Source organism: Bos indicus x Bos taurus, chromosome 4 (genome assembly GCF_003369695.1).
Source record: "Bos indicus x Bos taurus breed Angus x Brahman F1 hybrid chromosome 4, Bos_hybrid_MaternalHap_v2.0, whole genome shotgun sequence".
In the NCBI taxonomy this organism is placed as follows: domain Eukaryota; kingdom Metazoa; phylum Chordata; class Mammalia; order Artiodactyla; family Bovidae; genus Bos; species Bos indicus x Bos taurus.
The window spans coordinates 6,732,881-6,750,393 of NC_040079.1; the positions used below are offsets into that span (position 1 = coordinate 6,732,881).

A 17,513-nucleotide genomic window follows, 5' to 3' on the forward strand; every position below is an offset into this window, starting at 1 on the left:
TAACTACTAAAAAAACCATAGCTTTGACTAGATGGACCTTTGTTGGCAGAGTAATGTCTCTGTTTTTTAATACACTGCCTGGGTTGGTCATAGCTTTTCTTCCAAGGAGCAAGCTTCTTTTAATTTCATGGCTGCAGTCACCATCTGCAGTGATTTTGGAGCTCAAGAAAATGAAGTCTGTCACTGTTTCCATTGTTTCCCCATCTATTTGCCATGAAGTGATGGGACCAGGTGCCATGATCTTCATTTTTTGAATGTTGAGTTTTAAGCCAGCTTTTTCAATTTCCTCTTTCACCCTCACCAAGGGGTTCTTTAGTTCCTCTTCACTGTCTGCCATAAGAGTGGTATCATCTGTATATTTGAGGTTATTGATATTTCTCCCAGTGATCTTGATTCCAGCTTGTGATTCATCCAGCCTGGCATTTCGCATGATGTACTCTGCATATAAGTCAAATAAGCAGGGTGACAATATACAGCCTTGACATACTCCTTTCCCAATTTGAAACCAGTCCGTTGTTCCACATCCAGTTCTAACTGTTGCTCCTTGCTTTCTCAGGAGGCATGTATGGTGGTCTGGTAGTCTCATCTCTTTCAAAATTTTCCACAGTTGTTTGTGATCCACACAGTCAAAGGTTTTAGTGTCATCAATGAAGCAGAAGTACATGTTTTTCTGGAATTCTGTTGTTTTTTCTATGATCCAATGGGTGTTGGAAATTTGATCTCTAGTTCCTCTGCTTTTTCTAAATCCAGCTTCAACATGTGGAAGTTCATGGTTCATGCACTGTTGAAGCCTCGCTTGGAGAATTTTCAGCATTACTTTGCTAGCATGTGCGATGAGTGCAAATGTGTGCAGTTGAGAGCATTTACTAAGTGAAATAAGTCAGACAGAGAACCAAAAATACTATATGGTATCACTTTTTAATGTGCAATTTAAAAAGGTCAAATTCCTTGAAATGGAGAGTAGAATGGTGGTTACTAAGGGCTGGTAGAGGGGGGAGGTGGGAGAAATTTGAAGATGTTGGTCAAAGAGTACAAACCTCCAGGGAGAAGATGAGTAGGTACACACACAGTGATTCTAGTGCAATTTGGTATTACCTACTTGAACATTTTCTTGGCAAAACTCTATTAGTCTTTGTGCTGCTTATTCCGTATTCCAAGGCCAAATTTGCCTGTTACTCCAGGTGTTTCTTGACTTCCTACTTTTGCATTCCAGTCCCCTATAATGAAAAGGACATCTTTTTTTGGGTGTTAGTTCTAAAAGGTCTTTTAGGTCTTCAGAGAACCGTTCAACTTCAGCTTCTTCAGCGTTACTGGTTGGGGCATAGACTTGGATTACTGTGATATTGAATGGTTTGGCTTGGAAATGAACAGAGATCATTCTGTCGTTTTTGAGATTGCATCCAAGTACTGCATTACAGACTCTTTTGTTGACCATGATGGCTACTCCATTTCTTCTGAGGGATTCTTGCCTGCAGTAGTAGATATAATGGTCATCTGAGTTAAATTCACCCATTCCAGTCCATTTGAGCTTGCTGATTCCTAGAATGTCGACATTCACTCTTGCCATCTCGTTTGACCACTTCCAATTTGCCCTGATTCATGGACCTGACATTCCAGGTTCCTATGCAATATTGCTCTTTACAGCATTGGACCTTGCTTCTATCACCAGTCACATCCATAGCTGGGTATTCTTTTTGCTTTGGCTCCATCCCTTCATTCTTTCTGGAGTTATTTCTCCACTGATCTCCAGTAGCATATTGGGCACCTACTGACCTGGGGAGTTCCTCTTTCAGTATCCTGTCATTTTGCCTTTTCATACTGTTCATGGGGTTCTCAAGGCAAGAATACTGAAGTGGTTTGCCATTCCTTTCTCCAGTGGACCATATTCTGTCCTATCTCTCCACCATGACCCGCCCATCTTGGGTTGCCCCACAGACATGGTTTAGTTTCATTGAGTTAGACAAGGCTGTGGTCCTACTGCGATTAGATTGACTAGTTTTCTGTGAGTATGGTTTCAGTGTGTCTGCCCTCTGATGCCCTCTTGCAACACCTACCACCTTACTTGGGTTTCTCTTGCCTTGGGCATGGGTTATCTCTCCACGGCTGCTCCAGCAAAGTGCAGCCATCGCTCCTTACCTTGGACGAGGGGTGTCTCCTCACCATGGGCCTTCCTGACCTTCAATGTGGGATAGCTCCTCTAGGCCCTCCTGCACCCGCACAGCCATGGCTCTCTGGACGTGGGGTTGGTCCTCCCAGCCACCGCTCCTGATCTCAGACTCGGGGTAGGTCCTCTTGGCTGCCCCCCCTGACCTCGGATGCAGGGTAGCTCCTCTCGGCCGTTCCTGCGCCATCACAGCCTGGCACTCTTGGCTGCTGCCCCTGACCTCGGATTTGGGGTAACTCCTCTTGGCCCCCGACCTTCGGGCATGGGGTCCTCTCGGCTTCTGCCCCTGACCTCAGACATGGGGTAGCTCCTCTCTGCCGCACTTAGTGAGCCAGTCGCAGCCGCCTGCGCTTAGTGTGCTGGTCGCAGCCGTCTGGTCATAACAAACACCCTCTTCCAACAACACAAGAGAAGACTCTACACATGGACATCACCAGATGGTCAACACCAAAATCAGATTGATTATATTCTTTGCAGCCAAAGAGGGAGAAGCTCTAGACAGTCAGCAAAAACAAGACCAGGAGCTGACTGTGGCTCAGACCATGAACTCCTTATTGCCAAATTCAGACTTAAATTGAAGAAAGTAGGGAAAACCACGAGACCATTCAGGTATGACCTAAATCAAATCCCTTATGATTATACAGTGGAAGCGAGAAATAGATTTAAGGGACTAGATCTGATAGACAGAGTGCCTGATGAACTATGGAATGAGGTTCGTGACATTGTACAGGAGACAGGGATCAAGACCATCCCCATGGAAAAGAAATGCAAAAAAGCAAAATGGCTGTCTGAGGAGGCCTTACAAAGAGTTGTGAAAAGAAGAGAAGCGAAAAGCAAAGGAGAAAAGGAAAGACATATGCATCTGAATGCAGAGTTCCAAAGAATACCAAGAAGAGATAAGAAAGCCTTCCTCAGCAATCAATGCAAAGAAATAGAGGAAAACAACACAATGGGAAAGACTAGAGATCTCTTTTAAAAAATTAGAGATACCAAGGGAATATTTCATGCAAAGATGGGCTCGATAAAGGACAGAAATGGTATGGACCTAACAGAAGCAGAAGATATTAAGAAGAGATGGCAAGAATATACAGAAGAACTGTACAAAAAAGATCTTCACAACCCAGATAATCACGATGGTGTGATCACTCACCTAGAGCCAGACATCCTGGAATATGAATTCAAATAGGCCTTAGAAAGCATCATTACGAACAAAGCTAGTGGAGGTGATGGAATTCCAGTTGAGCTATTTCAAATCCTGAAAGATGATGCTATGAAAGTGCTGCACTCAATATGCCAGCAAATTTGGAAAACTCAGCAATGGCTACAGGACTGGAAAATGTCAGTTTTCATTCCAATCCCAAAGAAAGGCAATGCCAAAGAAAGCTCAAACTACTGCACAATTGCACTCATCTCACACGTTAGTAAAGTAATGCTCAAAATTCTCCAAGCCAGGCTTCAGCAATACATGAACTGTGAACTTTCAGATGTTCAAGCTGGTTTTAGAAAAGGCAGAGGAACCAGAGATCAAATTGCCAACATCCACTGGATCATGGAAAAAGCAAGAAAGTTCCAGAAAAACATCTATTTCTGCTTTACTGACTATGCCAAAGCCTTTGACTGTGTGGATCACAATCAACTGTGGAAAATTCTGAAAGAGATGGGAATACCAGACCACCTGATCTGCCTCTTGAGAAATTTGTATGCAGGTCAGGAAGCAACAGTTAGAACTGGACATGGAACAACAGACTGGTTCCAAATAGGAAAAGGAGTACGTCAAGGCTGTATATTGTCACTGTGGTTATTTAACTTCTATGCAGAGTACATCATGAGAAACGCTGGACTGGAAGAAACACAAGCTGGAATCAAGATTGCTGGGAGAAATATCAATAACCCCATATATGCAGATGACACCACCCTTATGGCAGAAAGTGAAGAGGAACTAAAAAGCCCCTTGATGAAAGTGAAAGAGGAGAGTGAAAAAGTTGGCTTAAAGCTCAACATTCAGAAAACGAAGATCATGGCATCTGGTCCCATCACTTCACAGGAAATGGATGGGGAAACAGTGGACACAGTGTCAGACTTTATTTTTTGGGGCTCCAAAATCACTGCAGATGGTGACTGCAGCCATGAAATTAAAAGACACTTACTCCTTGGAAAGAAAGTTATGACCAACCTAGATAGCATATTGAAAAGCAGAGACATTACTTTGCCATAAAAGTTTCATCTAGTCAAAGCTATGGTTTTTCCTGTGGTCATATATGGATGTGAGAGTTGGACTGTGAAGAAGGCTGAGTGCCGAAGAATTGATGCTTTTGAACTGTGGTGTTGGAGAAGACTCTTGAGAGTCCCTTGGACTGCAAAGAGATCCAACCAGTCCATTCTGAAGGAGATCAGCCCTGGGATTTCTTTGGAAGGAATGATGCTAAAGCTGAAACTCCAGTACTTTGGCCACCTCATGCAAAGAGTTGACTCATTGGAAAAGACTCTGATGCTGGGAGGGATTGGGGGCAGGAGGAGAAGGGGATGACAGAGGATGAGATAGCTGGATGGCATCACTGACTAGATGGACGTGAGTCTGGGTGAACTCCGGAAGTTGGTGATGGACAGGGAGGCCTGGCGTGCTGGGATTCATGGGGCCGCAAAGAGTCAGACACGACTGAGCGACTGAACTGAACTGAACTGAACTTGAACATTGCCAAGATAGTACATCTCACCACCAAAAAGAAATGGTAATTATGTGAAGTGATGCAAATATTAGCTAATGTTGTGATGGTAATCATTTTGCAATATATAAGCATATCAAATCAATACATCATGGCTTTTAAATGTAGATGATATTACATTCAATTATGTCTCAATAAACCTAGAAGGTGATGTTCCTGGCAGGTAGAACCACTTTTGTGGCATTATTCACTCAAAAATTCCTGTCCTGGGTTAGGAGACACTCAAGGGGCCATTTTATTTAAAAATACCTAAAAAGCAAGAGACAACTGGAGATAAGATTATTGGTCAAAAGTTGGAAATAAAAAGAGATCTCAGAAACCTAAAATGCTCTTCCTCACTGATGTTATAGCCCCTGTTGGGGACAAGATGCTGGTGTCACAGGAACCTTTGGAAAACATTACCATAGCCCAGAGCTATGGGATAGGATGTTCTTAGTTGCTCAGTCATGTCCGACTCTTTGTGACCCCACGAACTGCAGCCCTCCAGGTTGCTGTGTCTGTGAGGATTCTCCAGGTAAGAATACTGGAGTAGGTTGCCATGCCCTCTTCCAGGAACCTCCCCATACCAAGGATTGAACCCAGGTTTCCTGCATTGCAGGCAGATTCTTTACTGACTGAGCTAACCAGGGAAGCCCAAGAAGACTGGAGTGGGTAGCTTATCTCTTCTCCAGGGTATCTTCCTGACCCAGGGTCTCCTGCATTGCAGGCAGATTCTTTACCAGCTGAGCTACCAGGGAATCAGCATCGGATAGGATATGCAGGGACAATACTGCATACCCACCGGTTCACTGGTTAATGTTGCTGTCTCTTTAAGTCATCACCACTGGGCCCTCCCCTCTCTGAGCTTCTTGAGCTCTGAGTGGCACAGAGACTTCCTCATTGGTGGGGAGGAAACCAGTCACTGCACCCATAGCCAAGGGCAGGCAGCAGATCAGGAGCTTCTTGGATCTAACGTTAGAGCCTGTCACCAATTCTGCAGGAAAGGTGAGTGTAAGGGAAAGGGAGTCAGTCCGGGAGTAGGACCTGTGGGGAACAGGAAGAGCCCATGTGAAACTGACTAGCGAGCATGTGCATTCTAGTAAGTATGAGAAAGGAAAGCAAGACCTAGAAACAGTAACTTCACATGCATAGGTTAGTAAGGATGTTTTGAGTGTCAAATAGAGTAAGTTCAGAAGTGGTAAGCATCACTCTCCAGCTCTTGTTGCACATGCTCCTATTGTTGTTTAGTCATTCAGTCATGTCTAACTCTTTGCAACCCCTGGACTGTAGCCAACCAGTCTCCTCTGTCCTCTACTATCTCCCAGAGTTTGCTCAAAATTCATGTTCCTTGAATCAGTGATGCTACATGATGCATATACTCTTGAAAGTGAAAGTGAAGTCACACAGTCATGTCCGACTCTTTGGGACCCCATGGACTGTATCCCACCAGGCTCCTCCATCCATGAAATTTTCCAGGAAGGAGTACTGGAGTGGGTTGCCATTTCCTTCTCTAGGCACATACTCTTATGTGGGACTAAATTCTCTCTCTTTCTCTGTATGTGTGCATGCTCAGTCACTTTTGTTCGACTCTTTATGACCCCCTGGACTGTAGCACACCAGGCTCTGTCCATGGAATTTTCCAGGCAAGAATACTGGAATGGGTTGCCATTTCCTACTTCAGGGGATCCTCCTGACCCAGGAATCAAGCCCACGTCTCTTGTGACTCCTGCATTGGCAGCAAGATTCTTTACCACTGAGCCACCTGGGAAGCCCCTATCCTTCCCTAGTCCCCTAGTAAATAAGAAGGGCGATTGCTAGAACTACTGCAGACACCAAAACACATTTTCAAAGTCAACAAACACACCCCAAAAGCATATTCAGCGCAGGCAAAAGGTACTGCTGGGGAGTTATAAGGAAAGCTAACCTCAGAACAAGTTACAAAGTGAAAATTCTGCAATTCTCCTAAAACCTCCACTCTCCTTAACACTATCCACAATAGTGCAGGAAACAACTAAGGTTATGAACTTGGCCTTCACCCCTTGCCCTGCAGGGACTCTTGAATATCTTCTCCCCAAGTCAAACTGGGTACTTTGCGGGCTGCTGTACCATGTTAATTTCCTCATCGCAACTGTGTACTGAGGGATGGGACTAGGATAACTGATTGAAAAACTCAAGTCATGGGCTGAATGATTAAAAATAATTTGGCATGGAGGGGAACTTAATATTTTTAAGTACAGATGTAGGAATATAAATCTAAGAAATACACATTTTTATATACTGTGAATCACCACAATGGCATTTCTGCAGCCATAAAATAAAGATTGGAGCAATATGGCAAGTGTGTATAACATTAAGAAAAAACACAGATTGTGAATAGTGTATGTGATTGCGTTGCAGCTACATAAAAATGCACATTGCACATGGACAATAAGATCAAAGGAACTATAGAAAATAAAAAGTATTGCAAAAGATAAAAATACATACATTTTTAACAATCTCCTAAATAATTCCAAAAGATGTCAGGTTCAATGAGTACTGGACTAGCTAAATAAAACTTGACTCCTTGAAATTTTAAAAGAAAGGATTGTACAAGTTTTACTTTTTCCAATAACTGTATACCTTTGTAACCCCAGATTTTAGCTGTTAAGAACCTCAGAAGAACTTTCCAAATTCCATTTCAAACTTTGCAGGAAGTTCCAAACAGCATACCCAAGAGTTTTGTGGATTTCCTGTAGCACACATTCTCATTTCCACCTTTGAAGGGGACACCTTGCTTCAGGTAAAGTCTTCTTCTTGGTTGTGAATCTTGTAGCTCTTTCTTCATTTCACCTCTGGTGTCAATTAAGGGAGCCTGTTGATTTCTAGATACAACATAACTAATCACATCAAGGGATTTGCCCCTGGGACAAACTTTACTGAAAGCTTTGGAGGGTGGGGGGTGCAGGAGAGATACTGTAGAAATGCAAACAGCTTTGGCTTGAGTTTAGACAAAACTGCCCTCTGAGTTCTTTGAGACGGGTTACTGAGCCAGCCTCTCTTTGCTTTTCCTTTGTTGTTGGAGCCAATGGGGGAGAACACAGCTATCTGTAAGAACACAGCTATCTGTAAGAGGTAGAGTTTGAAATGGACGGTAAAGCAGACAGGACTCAGGCAGAAATGTGGGGTGGGATGAAGGGTCCTAGGAGGGAAAGCACGAGGTGGGTTGGGAAAGGTGCTGAAATCTGTGTCTGGAGTGGCTGACTGGTGGGGTGGGGGTGGGCGGGGATTCACTGGAAATGAGGCTGGAGAAGTAGGCTGAGGAGAGACTGTGCTCTCTTGTTCAGGTGCTCACGGGATCAGGCAAACTTGATCACAGAATGTTTAATTGTATTAAATAATGTTTGAATGAGTATAATCACTTTACTTTGAGAAACCTCAAATTTGAGTTTTGAGAAGCCTCAGATATGAGGGCAAGAGGATAAAGAGGGGGAGGGGAGCATCCCAGTCTCTCTAGCACACAGATCGTACTTAGACTTATTTGTTTACTTATTTTTAATTGACATACAGTTGACTTAAAATATTATAGTACTTTCAAGTGTACAACATAGTGATTTGACATTTTTTATAGGTTATGCTTCATGTAAAGTTAATATAAAATATTAACTATATTTTTTGTACATTACATTTTTGTATCTTTTATTTCTTGGCCACACCCTGTGACTTCTGGGATTTAGTTCCCCAAACAGGGTTCAAATCCTTGCCCTTGGCAGTGAAATCTCCAACTACTGGACTGCCAGGGAATTCCTTATCTTAATTTTATACCTAATAGTTTTTACCTCTTAATCCTTTTCTCCGATCTTGCCTCCCCCTTCAGCCCTGTCCTCAGTGGTAACCACTAATTCATTCTTTGTACTGGTGAGTCTGTTTCTCTTTTGTTATATTCAACTTTTTTTTTTTTTTTTCAGATTGTGAAAACATACAGCATTTTTTCTTTCATATGACTTATTTCAATAAGCATAATACGACTTATTGCAATAAGTATGACCTATTTCAGTAAATGTAATACCCTCTAGGTCCATGCATGTTGTTGCAAATGGAAAGATTTCATCCTTTTTTATGGCTGAGGATTATTCCATTATATATATATATATATCAAAAAAAGAGAGAATCAAAAATGAAAGTGTTAATCACTCAGTCGTGTCCAACTCTTTAGGATCCCATGGACTGTAGCCCACCAGGCTTCTCTGTCCATGGAATTCTCCAGGCAAGGACACTGGTGTGGGTAGCCTTTCCCTTCTCCAGGGGGATCCTCAACCCAGGGATTAAACCCAGGTCTCCTGCACTGCAGGCAAATTCTTTACTGTCTGAACACCAGGGAAGCCAATACACATGTATATATAAAACACCTTCTTTACCCAATCATCTATTGATGGACATTTAGGTTGCTTTCCTATCTTGGTTATTATCAATAATGCTGCTATGAATATTGGAGTGCATACATCTTTCTGAAGTAGTGTTTTCGTTTCCTTTGGATATATACCCAGAGGTAAAACTGCTAGATCATATGAAGTTCTATTTTTAATTTTTCAAGGAACCACCACACTGTTTTCTACCATTACTGTAGCAACTGACATTCCCACTATCAGTGCACTAGGGATCCCTTTTCTCTATATCCTTGCCAACATGTGTTATTTCTTGTTTTCTGATGACAGCCATTCTGACAGCGGTGCCCCATGCCTCTTGTACCCAAATATCTGTTTTCTTCCTCAAGTTAGGAAACTTTTCAATTATAATTTCACCAAACACATTTTTGACCCACTTCTCTCTCGTCTCTACCTATAACGTGAATGTTAGTACACTTGATGTTGTCCTGGAGGACCCATAAACTATCATCCATTTTTTAAACGTGTTTTCTTGTTGCTGTTCTGGTTAGGTGATTTCCACTCTTCTGTCTTATGTGTTCTTCTGTGTCACCTCAGCTGGCCTGAATTCCTTCTAGCACGTTTTTCATTTCAGTTATCATAATCGTCAGCTCTGACTGGTTTTTATATTCTCTAGTTCTTTGCTGAAGTTTCCACTGTGTTTAGCTATTGTTTTCTCAAGTTCAGTTAGCATTTTCATTACTGTTGCTTTGGACTCTTTGGCAGGCAAATTATTTGTCTCTGTTATCTTGTTCTTTCATTTAAAATATAGGCCTCTGTTTCTCATTTTCTTTAACTTTCTCAGTCTGCTGCTATGAAGTTAGGTGAAACAGTCACCTATCCTGGTCTTGAAGGCATGTCCTTGCGTGGAAGTGTCCCTTTGCAGTGTGCATGTGCCTGGTGGCTTTGGTGGGAGAGCTGGACCAGAAGTGAGCGGTGACTGTGTCTTCTCCCAGGGTGTGCTGGCAGCCAACGCAGCGGTGGGAGGCAGGGCTGGAGTCGGAGGGGCGACAGCCAGAGCCAGGTGCCAGCCAGGGCTTCTCCTAGGCTCCATACCAGTTGCCACCCTATTGTGGGAGGAGTCAAAAGCCAAGTGGCAGGAGCGGGAGTCTTAAGGGAGCTTAATCTTCCCCCAGATTGATGACTGTCTTCACCTTGGCTGGGGTCATAGTCAGGGCCTGAGGGCTTGGGGCCTCACTTCTGAGCTGGTTTCATTTTTTCCTCAGTGTGTACCAAGGGGTACACACTGAGGCAGGATGGGGAACCAAAGAGTTGGAGCCAGACCACAGAGCTTTCTCTGCTCCTTCCCTGGTGCTCACCTACCCATTGGCAGTGGTGGCCTCTGCCTTTGAGGGGAGCAGTAAGGGATGGAATAAGATATCGGGTGCTGGGAGGTGCTCTGGGGGCAGTCCTGGCAGGCTGGCCAGAACACCAGGCAGTGTTCAGTCTACTGCCTCTGCACTGGGACTGGGGGCAAGCAAGCTGTACATGCTCTTCAAGACCAGGGTCTCAGTATCTTACAGCCCCCACAATAAGCCCTACTGATTTCCAGACCAGCTAAGGGGCTCGTCTTGACACAGAGTAAATGTTATCATCTCCCCTCTGCTCTTTGCATTTGGGGGCCCTGAGAAGACAAAGTCAAGCTTACCAGGTGCTCTCACAGCATCATCCCAACCCCAGACTAGGCTCCTCCAAATGTCTTTGCTGAACATTTCCTCCAATCTCTTTCCAATGCCCCAGGGAAGGCAGGAACTACGACCTTCTCACTGTAGGGTCACCAGCATTTTAGACCTGGCCTGACAGACTGTAAGCAGTTACATCTATTTGATAAATGAGTGAATGAACAAATTGTATCTGGGACTCTTTCAGGTAATCATGGGAGGACGGAAGGTGGCAAGAGATGAAGAAAATGCCTATGGTAAGAACACGTCTCAATGCATATTTGCCCCCAGGTGTGAACCCTGGATGGTAGGGGGATGGGCTAATTCAAGACTGAACAAGAGAAGCCAAGAGGTGACTTGATGCTGGGGTGAAGCAGCAAGAGCCCTGGGGATGGCACTTCATCTGGATCTTTACCCCCACCCTGCTGTGAGATATCAAGTTCTTTGACTAACCTGTATCTCCATTTCCAAAATAAAATGAATAAACAGAAGTGGATGTAGAGGGCATCAAGTCGTGTATTAGAGGGAACATGGTTCACCAGGTAGAAGATGTTAGGGAACAAGGATGGAGGGCTACACAAGTGTCTTATTAGGCAGCAGGTTTAAGAGTCAAGAGAGGAGGAGGAGGGAGGCAGGAAGGTAAGGAAGAGAGTTGATCTCATCTTATTTTCTGACAGTGTCCTATGAGGACAGTGCTACAGTATTGATTGCGTTTGTGTAGAAGAGGTTTAACACTTAGATTAAGCAGCTCCCCAGGGTTACAAGGCTGGTAGAGGACAGGTCTATGATTCAAACCCCGGCTATGGGACTCCAGATAGCCCTCTCGGCTGGGCCCACTGCCCCACCCCTTTCCCCAGTGGGAGGGCAGCAGGGAAAAGAAGGACCAGCTTCGCATAGCCTGGATGACAGATCATATCAGACGAAGTAATGGCCTGTATTACAAAGGCGCATCCTCTAGAAAGAGGTTCAGCAGCTGCTGGAGCACCTATAGGCGCACGTGTGACGCCAAAGAGAGGAGAAACAGACGGATAGAGACCCCCTTGGAGTGCCCAAATCTCACACCAGGTCACTCAGTAGAGGGAAAGTGAAAGTCGCTGTCATGTCTGACTCTTTGTGACCCCATGGATGATACAGTCCATGGAATTCTACAGGCCAGAATACTGGAGTGGGTAGCCTTTCCCTTCTCCAGGGGATTTTTCCAAACCAGGGATCCAACCCAGGTCTCCAGCACTGCAGGTAGATTCTTTACCAGCTGAGCCACAAGGGAAACCAGTAAAGGGTTGGTCCCAAAGACAACCGTGGAAGCGCTCTGTTCTCCTTTGCTCACAAAGCGTCCAGGAGACCCAGGAACCGGGACACGTTGCTCTCAGGTTCCGAAGCTTACAGACCACCGTTGCCCACAGGTTTCCAGGAGTTCAGGTCCGCCCTGCAGGAGCGCCGGCTGCGCCTCCTCCTGGCCGGGAGGTCGGGGACCGGGAAGAGCGCCACGGGCAACAGCATCCTCCAGCGGAAGCACTTCCTCTCCAGGCTCGCGACCACAGCGGTGACCAGGGCCTGCGCCACGGGGAGCTGCTGCTGGGCCTCGTGGGACGTGGAAGTCCTCGACACCCCGGACCTCTTCAGCCCTGAGGTCGCCCAGGCAGACCCGGGTTTCAAGGAGAGAGGCCGCTGCTACCTGCTGTCGGCCCCGGGGCCCCACGCCGTGCTCCTGGTGACCCAGCTCGGCCGCTTCACCGCCCAGGACCTGCAGGCCTGGCGCGGGGTGAAGGCGCTCTTCGGGGCGGGCATCGCGGCGCGCGCCGTCGTGGTCTTCACCCGCAGGGAGGACCTGGACGGGGGCTCGCTGCAGCAGTACGTGCGCGACACCGACAACCGCGCGCTCCGGGAGCTGGTGGCCGAGTGCGGGGGCCGCTGCTGCGCCTTCGACAACCGAGCGGCTGACGGGGAGCGGGAGGCGCAGGTCAGGGAGCTGATGGGGCTGGTGGAGGAGCTGGTGAGGGACCACGGCGGCGCCCCCTACACCAACGACGTGTACCGCCTGGCGCAGACCCTGGGCGGGCTGAGTCCCGAGGAGAGGCTGCGCAGGGTGGCGGAGCGACTGGCCGCCCGAGCGCCGTCGTGGTCGGAGCGCTGGCCGCTGGCCGGGCTGTGGCGGTGGCCCAAAGCAGCGCCGGAGACCTGGTGTAAGCTGGGCCTGGTGGCCCTGCTGGGCGCCCTGTTCCTGCTGTACCTGCTCTGCAGGTAGCTGCCTGATGCCTTTGGTGGGTCAGCCCTGACACATTGTAAATAACACTTCGTCCCTTGCAGTGATAATCACGGTCATCTCAGGTGCGCTGCTGCTTCAGGGCACGCATTCCCTTCTTTTCTCCCTCACCTCGCCTAATCTACCAACCTCAGAGGCGTGCCAGGCAAATCTCCCACCTGAAACCTTCCTCTGTTACCTGGTGGTCCCTGAACTCCCCTTTCCTCAGAGCCCAACAGCCACTGTTAATTTTAGGTGTTTTCCACCTGACCTCAGACTGCCTTTGACTCCATCCTGTCACTGAACTGCTTTTACTCCTGAAAGCAGATGAGGACCATTTTCCCTCTCACCCCTGGACTCCCCGGTGAACCAAGGGCAGAACTGCCCCAGGGCAGAGTCTGAGTACATATTCATTTGTTTGAATTGAACTGAATGGAAGAAATAAATGTACTGGACAGTCACATTGTGTTGAAAGAAATCAGTATTTGCAGCTGTTTCTTCATCCACTTCATATACTCATTGAACACAGATGCTGCTGTCTCATTCCTGACCCCACTGGCAAACAACCATGCACCCACACACTCACTCAGGTGTGTGATGGCAAGGAGGGAAGACATTAGTGCAGACCTGGCCCTCTGTACCGGCAGGGGATTGTCGCCCCCCAGCAGCTTGAATGCAGATGTTTCTGCACGTCCAAAGAGACTGTCATTGGAGCCTTGGTTCCCTAGGGCCCATGGAGGTCCTTCAGAAAGTCTCCTCCCAAGGAGGGGTTTTCTCACTAGCTGACCAACTCACAGGGTAAGCAAGGGTATGGCTTTTCAATTCAGGGATAAATTTAAAGGTTTAAGCGGATTGGAGATTTTATTTTGTGTGAATCTCAAAAGGCAAATAGGTCTTTGTGGGCTGAGAACTGGTGATATGATCATGGAGTAGAGAGTCACCCCTGTGCCAGGCATGCCTGGGAGAATCAGGTGTCTGGCACAGGTAAGTGAGCCAGGTTAGCCTGTGTCATCAGTCCTAGGTGTGCCTCCCTATCTCTTTATTCACATTTGCTTTATCCCCAACACCACCGTCTTCACACACCAACAGAAGCCCATCTCTAATACAGCTTTGCACTTCCAGGTCTCTCCCTACAGTATCCTCTACCTATTGCCTACCAGCCAGAGATTCTCAGGCTACTGATGACCTCAGATCACTAAGTGAAAGTCGCTCAGTTGTGTCCGATTCTTTGTGACCCCATGGATTATAAAGCCCATGCAATTCTCCAGGCCACAATACTGGAGTGGGTAGCCTTTCTCTTCTCCAGGGCATCCTCCCAACCAGGGGTCAAACCCAGGTCTCCCACATTACCGGCAGATTCTTTACCAGCTGAACCACCAGGGAAGCCCTGAGATCACTAAAGAGATGTGTAAAAAGGAAAAATGATCTGCAACAACTGGGCCCACAAATCCTAAGAGGCCCTCAAATCCTGTGAGGGTTTGTGAGGCCCACAAACTCTGCATGGATGCCATTGCAAACACTAATAGGAACACCAATGCCCAATGCTGAGGCTTGAAATTTCCTCAGCTGCAAAGGTCATTTTGGTTTAAGGAGTTGTGTGCGGATCTCAGTAGAGGTCCTAATAGGGGATCTTGCTTTTTTTCTTGTTCACTTTTCGATACACTCTTAGAGTAAACAGAGAAATATTCTGCCATTGTCACTCCTCTGAGAAAAGGGATGGTGATTGGTGAAAATAAATGTGAAAAAAGGATGAAAATAGAATGACAAAGTGCCCCATGTGAACAATGGATAGTTTTAATCTATGACTCAAATAATGAGAAACATCTGATTCTTGCTTCTGCTTTGGGAAGGAATGAAGGCTAGGAAGTTCCTAAGTGACCCTGGTTGAGCTGATGGGCATGTGGGGAGGAACATGCCAGGGATCCCAGAGGGTAGGTAATTGCCTAGTTCAACACTAGAGAGCTGTCTGTATATATGTGGGATATACACAAGAGGATAAAGAATGCCATGAAGAATGTCTGTAACAAATTAATGGATAGAAACAACATATAGTGTTGGGACCACTGGATATTCACAAGCAAAGTAGTAAATTTGGATGCTTATCTTGCATGATATAAAACCATTAACTCAAAATGGATCCAAGACCTAAATATGAGTTAAAACTATAAAACTCTTAGAAGAAAACAAGTGCAAATCTTCATGACCATGTATCAGACAACAGTTTCTAATATATGACATCAAAAGCACCAAAGAAAAACAGGTGTTATATTTAATCAAAATTAAAAACCTTTTCTCATTAAGTAACACTATCTAGAAAGTGAAAACACAGCCTAAAGAATGGGAGAAAATATTTGCCAACCTGATAAAGATCTCATATCCAGAATATATAATGAACTCTTACAACTCTGCAACAAGAAGACAAATAATCCAATTTTTAAATGAGTGAAAGATTTGATTAGGAGTTTTTTCAAATAAGATACACAAATGGCCAATAAAAACATGAAAAAAAAATAATGAACATCATTTGTCATTGGGGAAATGCAAATCAAAACAAGATACCACTTCATACTCCCTGGGTTTTTTTAAAAGAGAAAAAATAACAAATACTGATGAGTATGTGGATAAATTTAACCCTTGTCCACTGCTGGTGGGAATGTAAAATGACACAACTGCTGTAGAAAACCGTTTGGCATTGCCTCAAAAAGTTAAACATAGATTACCATATGATGCAGTAATTTCACTTCCTGGGTATATATCCAAGAGGACTGACAACACATGTTCAGTCCAAACATTCTACACGAATGGTAAAGTATCATAGTGATGCTTTCTAAGGCCCGCTTGACTTCACATTCCAGGATGTCTGGCTCTATCTTGGTCGTGTAACTCTTTTTTGTATAGTTCTTCTGTGTATTCTTGCCACCTCTTCTTAATATCTTCTGCTTCTGTTAGGTCCATACCATTTCTGTCCTTTATCGAGCCCATCTTTGCATGAAATGTTCCCTTGGTATTTCTAATTTTCTTGAAGAGATCTCTAGTCCCATTATGTTGTTTTCCTCTATTTCTTTGCATTGATTGCTGAGGAAGGCTTTCTTATCTCTTCTTGCTATTCTTTGGAACTCTGCATTCAGATGCTTATATCTTTCCTTTTCTCCTTTGCTTTTTGCTTCTCTTCTTTTCACAGCTCTTTGTAAGGCCTCCCCAGACAGCCATTTTGCTTTTTTGCATTTATTTTCCATGGGGATGGTCTTGATCCCTGTCTCCTGTACAATGTCACGAACTTCCGTCCATAGTTCATCAGGCACTCTGTCTATCAGATCTAGTCCCTTAAATCTATTTCTCGCTTCCACTGTATAATCATAAGGGATTTGATTTAGGTCATACCCGAATGGTCTAGTGGTTTTCCCTACTTTCTTCAATTTCAGCCTGAATTTGGCAATAAGGAGTTCATGGTCTGAGCCACAGTCAGCTCCTGGTCTTGTTTTTGCTGACTGTCTAGAGCTTCTCCATCTTTGGCTGCAAAGAATATAATCAATCTGATTTTGGTGTTGACCATCTGGTGATGTCCATGTGTAGAGGCTTCTCTTGTGTTGTTGGAAGAGGGTGTTTGCTATGACCAGTGTTTCTCTTGGCCAAACTCTGTTAGCCTTTGCCCTGCTTCATTCCATACTCCAAGGCCAAATTTGCCTGTTACACCAGGGGTTTCTTGACTTCCTACTTTTGCATTTCAGTCTCCTATAATGAAAAGGGCATATTTTTTGGATGTTAGTTCTAAAAGGTCTTATAGGTCTTCATAGAACCATTCAACTTTAGCTTTTTCAGCATTACTGGTTGGAGCATAGACTTGGATTACCATGATATTGAATGGTTTGCCTTGGAAACGAACAGAGATCATTCTGTCATTTTTGAGATTGCATCCAAATACTGCATTTTGGACTCTTTTGTTGACCATGATGGCTACTCCATTTCTTCTAAGGAATTCCTGCCCACAGTCATAGATATAATGGTCATCTGAGTTAAATTCATCCATTCCAGTCCATTTCAGTTTGCTGATTCCTAGAATGTCGATGTTCACTCTTGCCATCTCCTGTTTGACCACTTCCAATTTGCCTTGATTCATGGACCTGACATTCCAGGTTCCTATGCAATATTGCTCTTTACAGCATCAGACCTTGCTTCTATCACCAGTCGCATCCACAACTGGGTATTGTTTTTGCTTTGGCCCCATCACTACATTCTTTCTGGAGTTATTTCTCCACTGATCTCCAATAACATATTTGGCACCTACTGACCCAGGGAGTTCCTCTTCCAGTATCCTATTGTTTTGCCTTTTCATACTGTTCATGG

General features: G+C 45.1%; 1 protein-coding gene across 3 annotated transcripts; it reads left to right on the forward strand.

Moving 5' to 3' along the window:
- The first annotated feature begins 5,771 nt into the window (after nt 1–5,771).
- On the forward strand, nt 5,772–13,647 carry LOC113891018 (GTPase IMAP family member 1-like). Of its 3 annotated transcripts, none has more exons than XM_027538637.1 (4): nt 5,772–5,871; nt 7,557–7,645; nt 11,136–11,184; nt 12,331–13,647. In XM_027538637.1, the coding sequence occupies exons 3-4, from the start codon at nt 11,142–11,144 to the stop codon at nt 13,170–13,172; spliced, it is 885 nt and encodes a 294-aa protein (XP_027394438.1). In that variant the 5' UTR covers nt 5,772–5,871; nt 7,557–7,645; nt 11,136–11,141; the 3' UTR covers nt 13,173–13,647. The 3 variants fall into 3 exon arrangements, with proteins under 3 accessions (XP_027394438.1, XP_027394439.1, XP_027394440.1); XM_027538638.1 differs by having other exon boundaries at nt 5,776–5,871; nt 7,500–7,645; XM_027538639.1 differs by lacking the exon at nt 7,557–7,645 and having other exon boundaries at nt 5,776–5,871.
- The last annotated feature ends 3,866 nt before the right edge of the window (nt 13,648–17,513 follow it).

Excerpts from the sequence above, each read along its gene's own strand:
- LOC113891018 (XM_027538637.1), top strand. The coding sequence starts at position 11,142 with ATGGGAGGACGGAAGGTGGCAAGAGATGAAGAAAATGCCTATG. Across the intron at positions 11,185-12,330 it reads AGATGAAGAAAATGCCTATG|GTTTCCAGGAGTTCAGGTCC; the intron begins GTAAGAACACGT and ends CGTTGCCCACAG.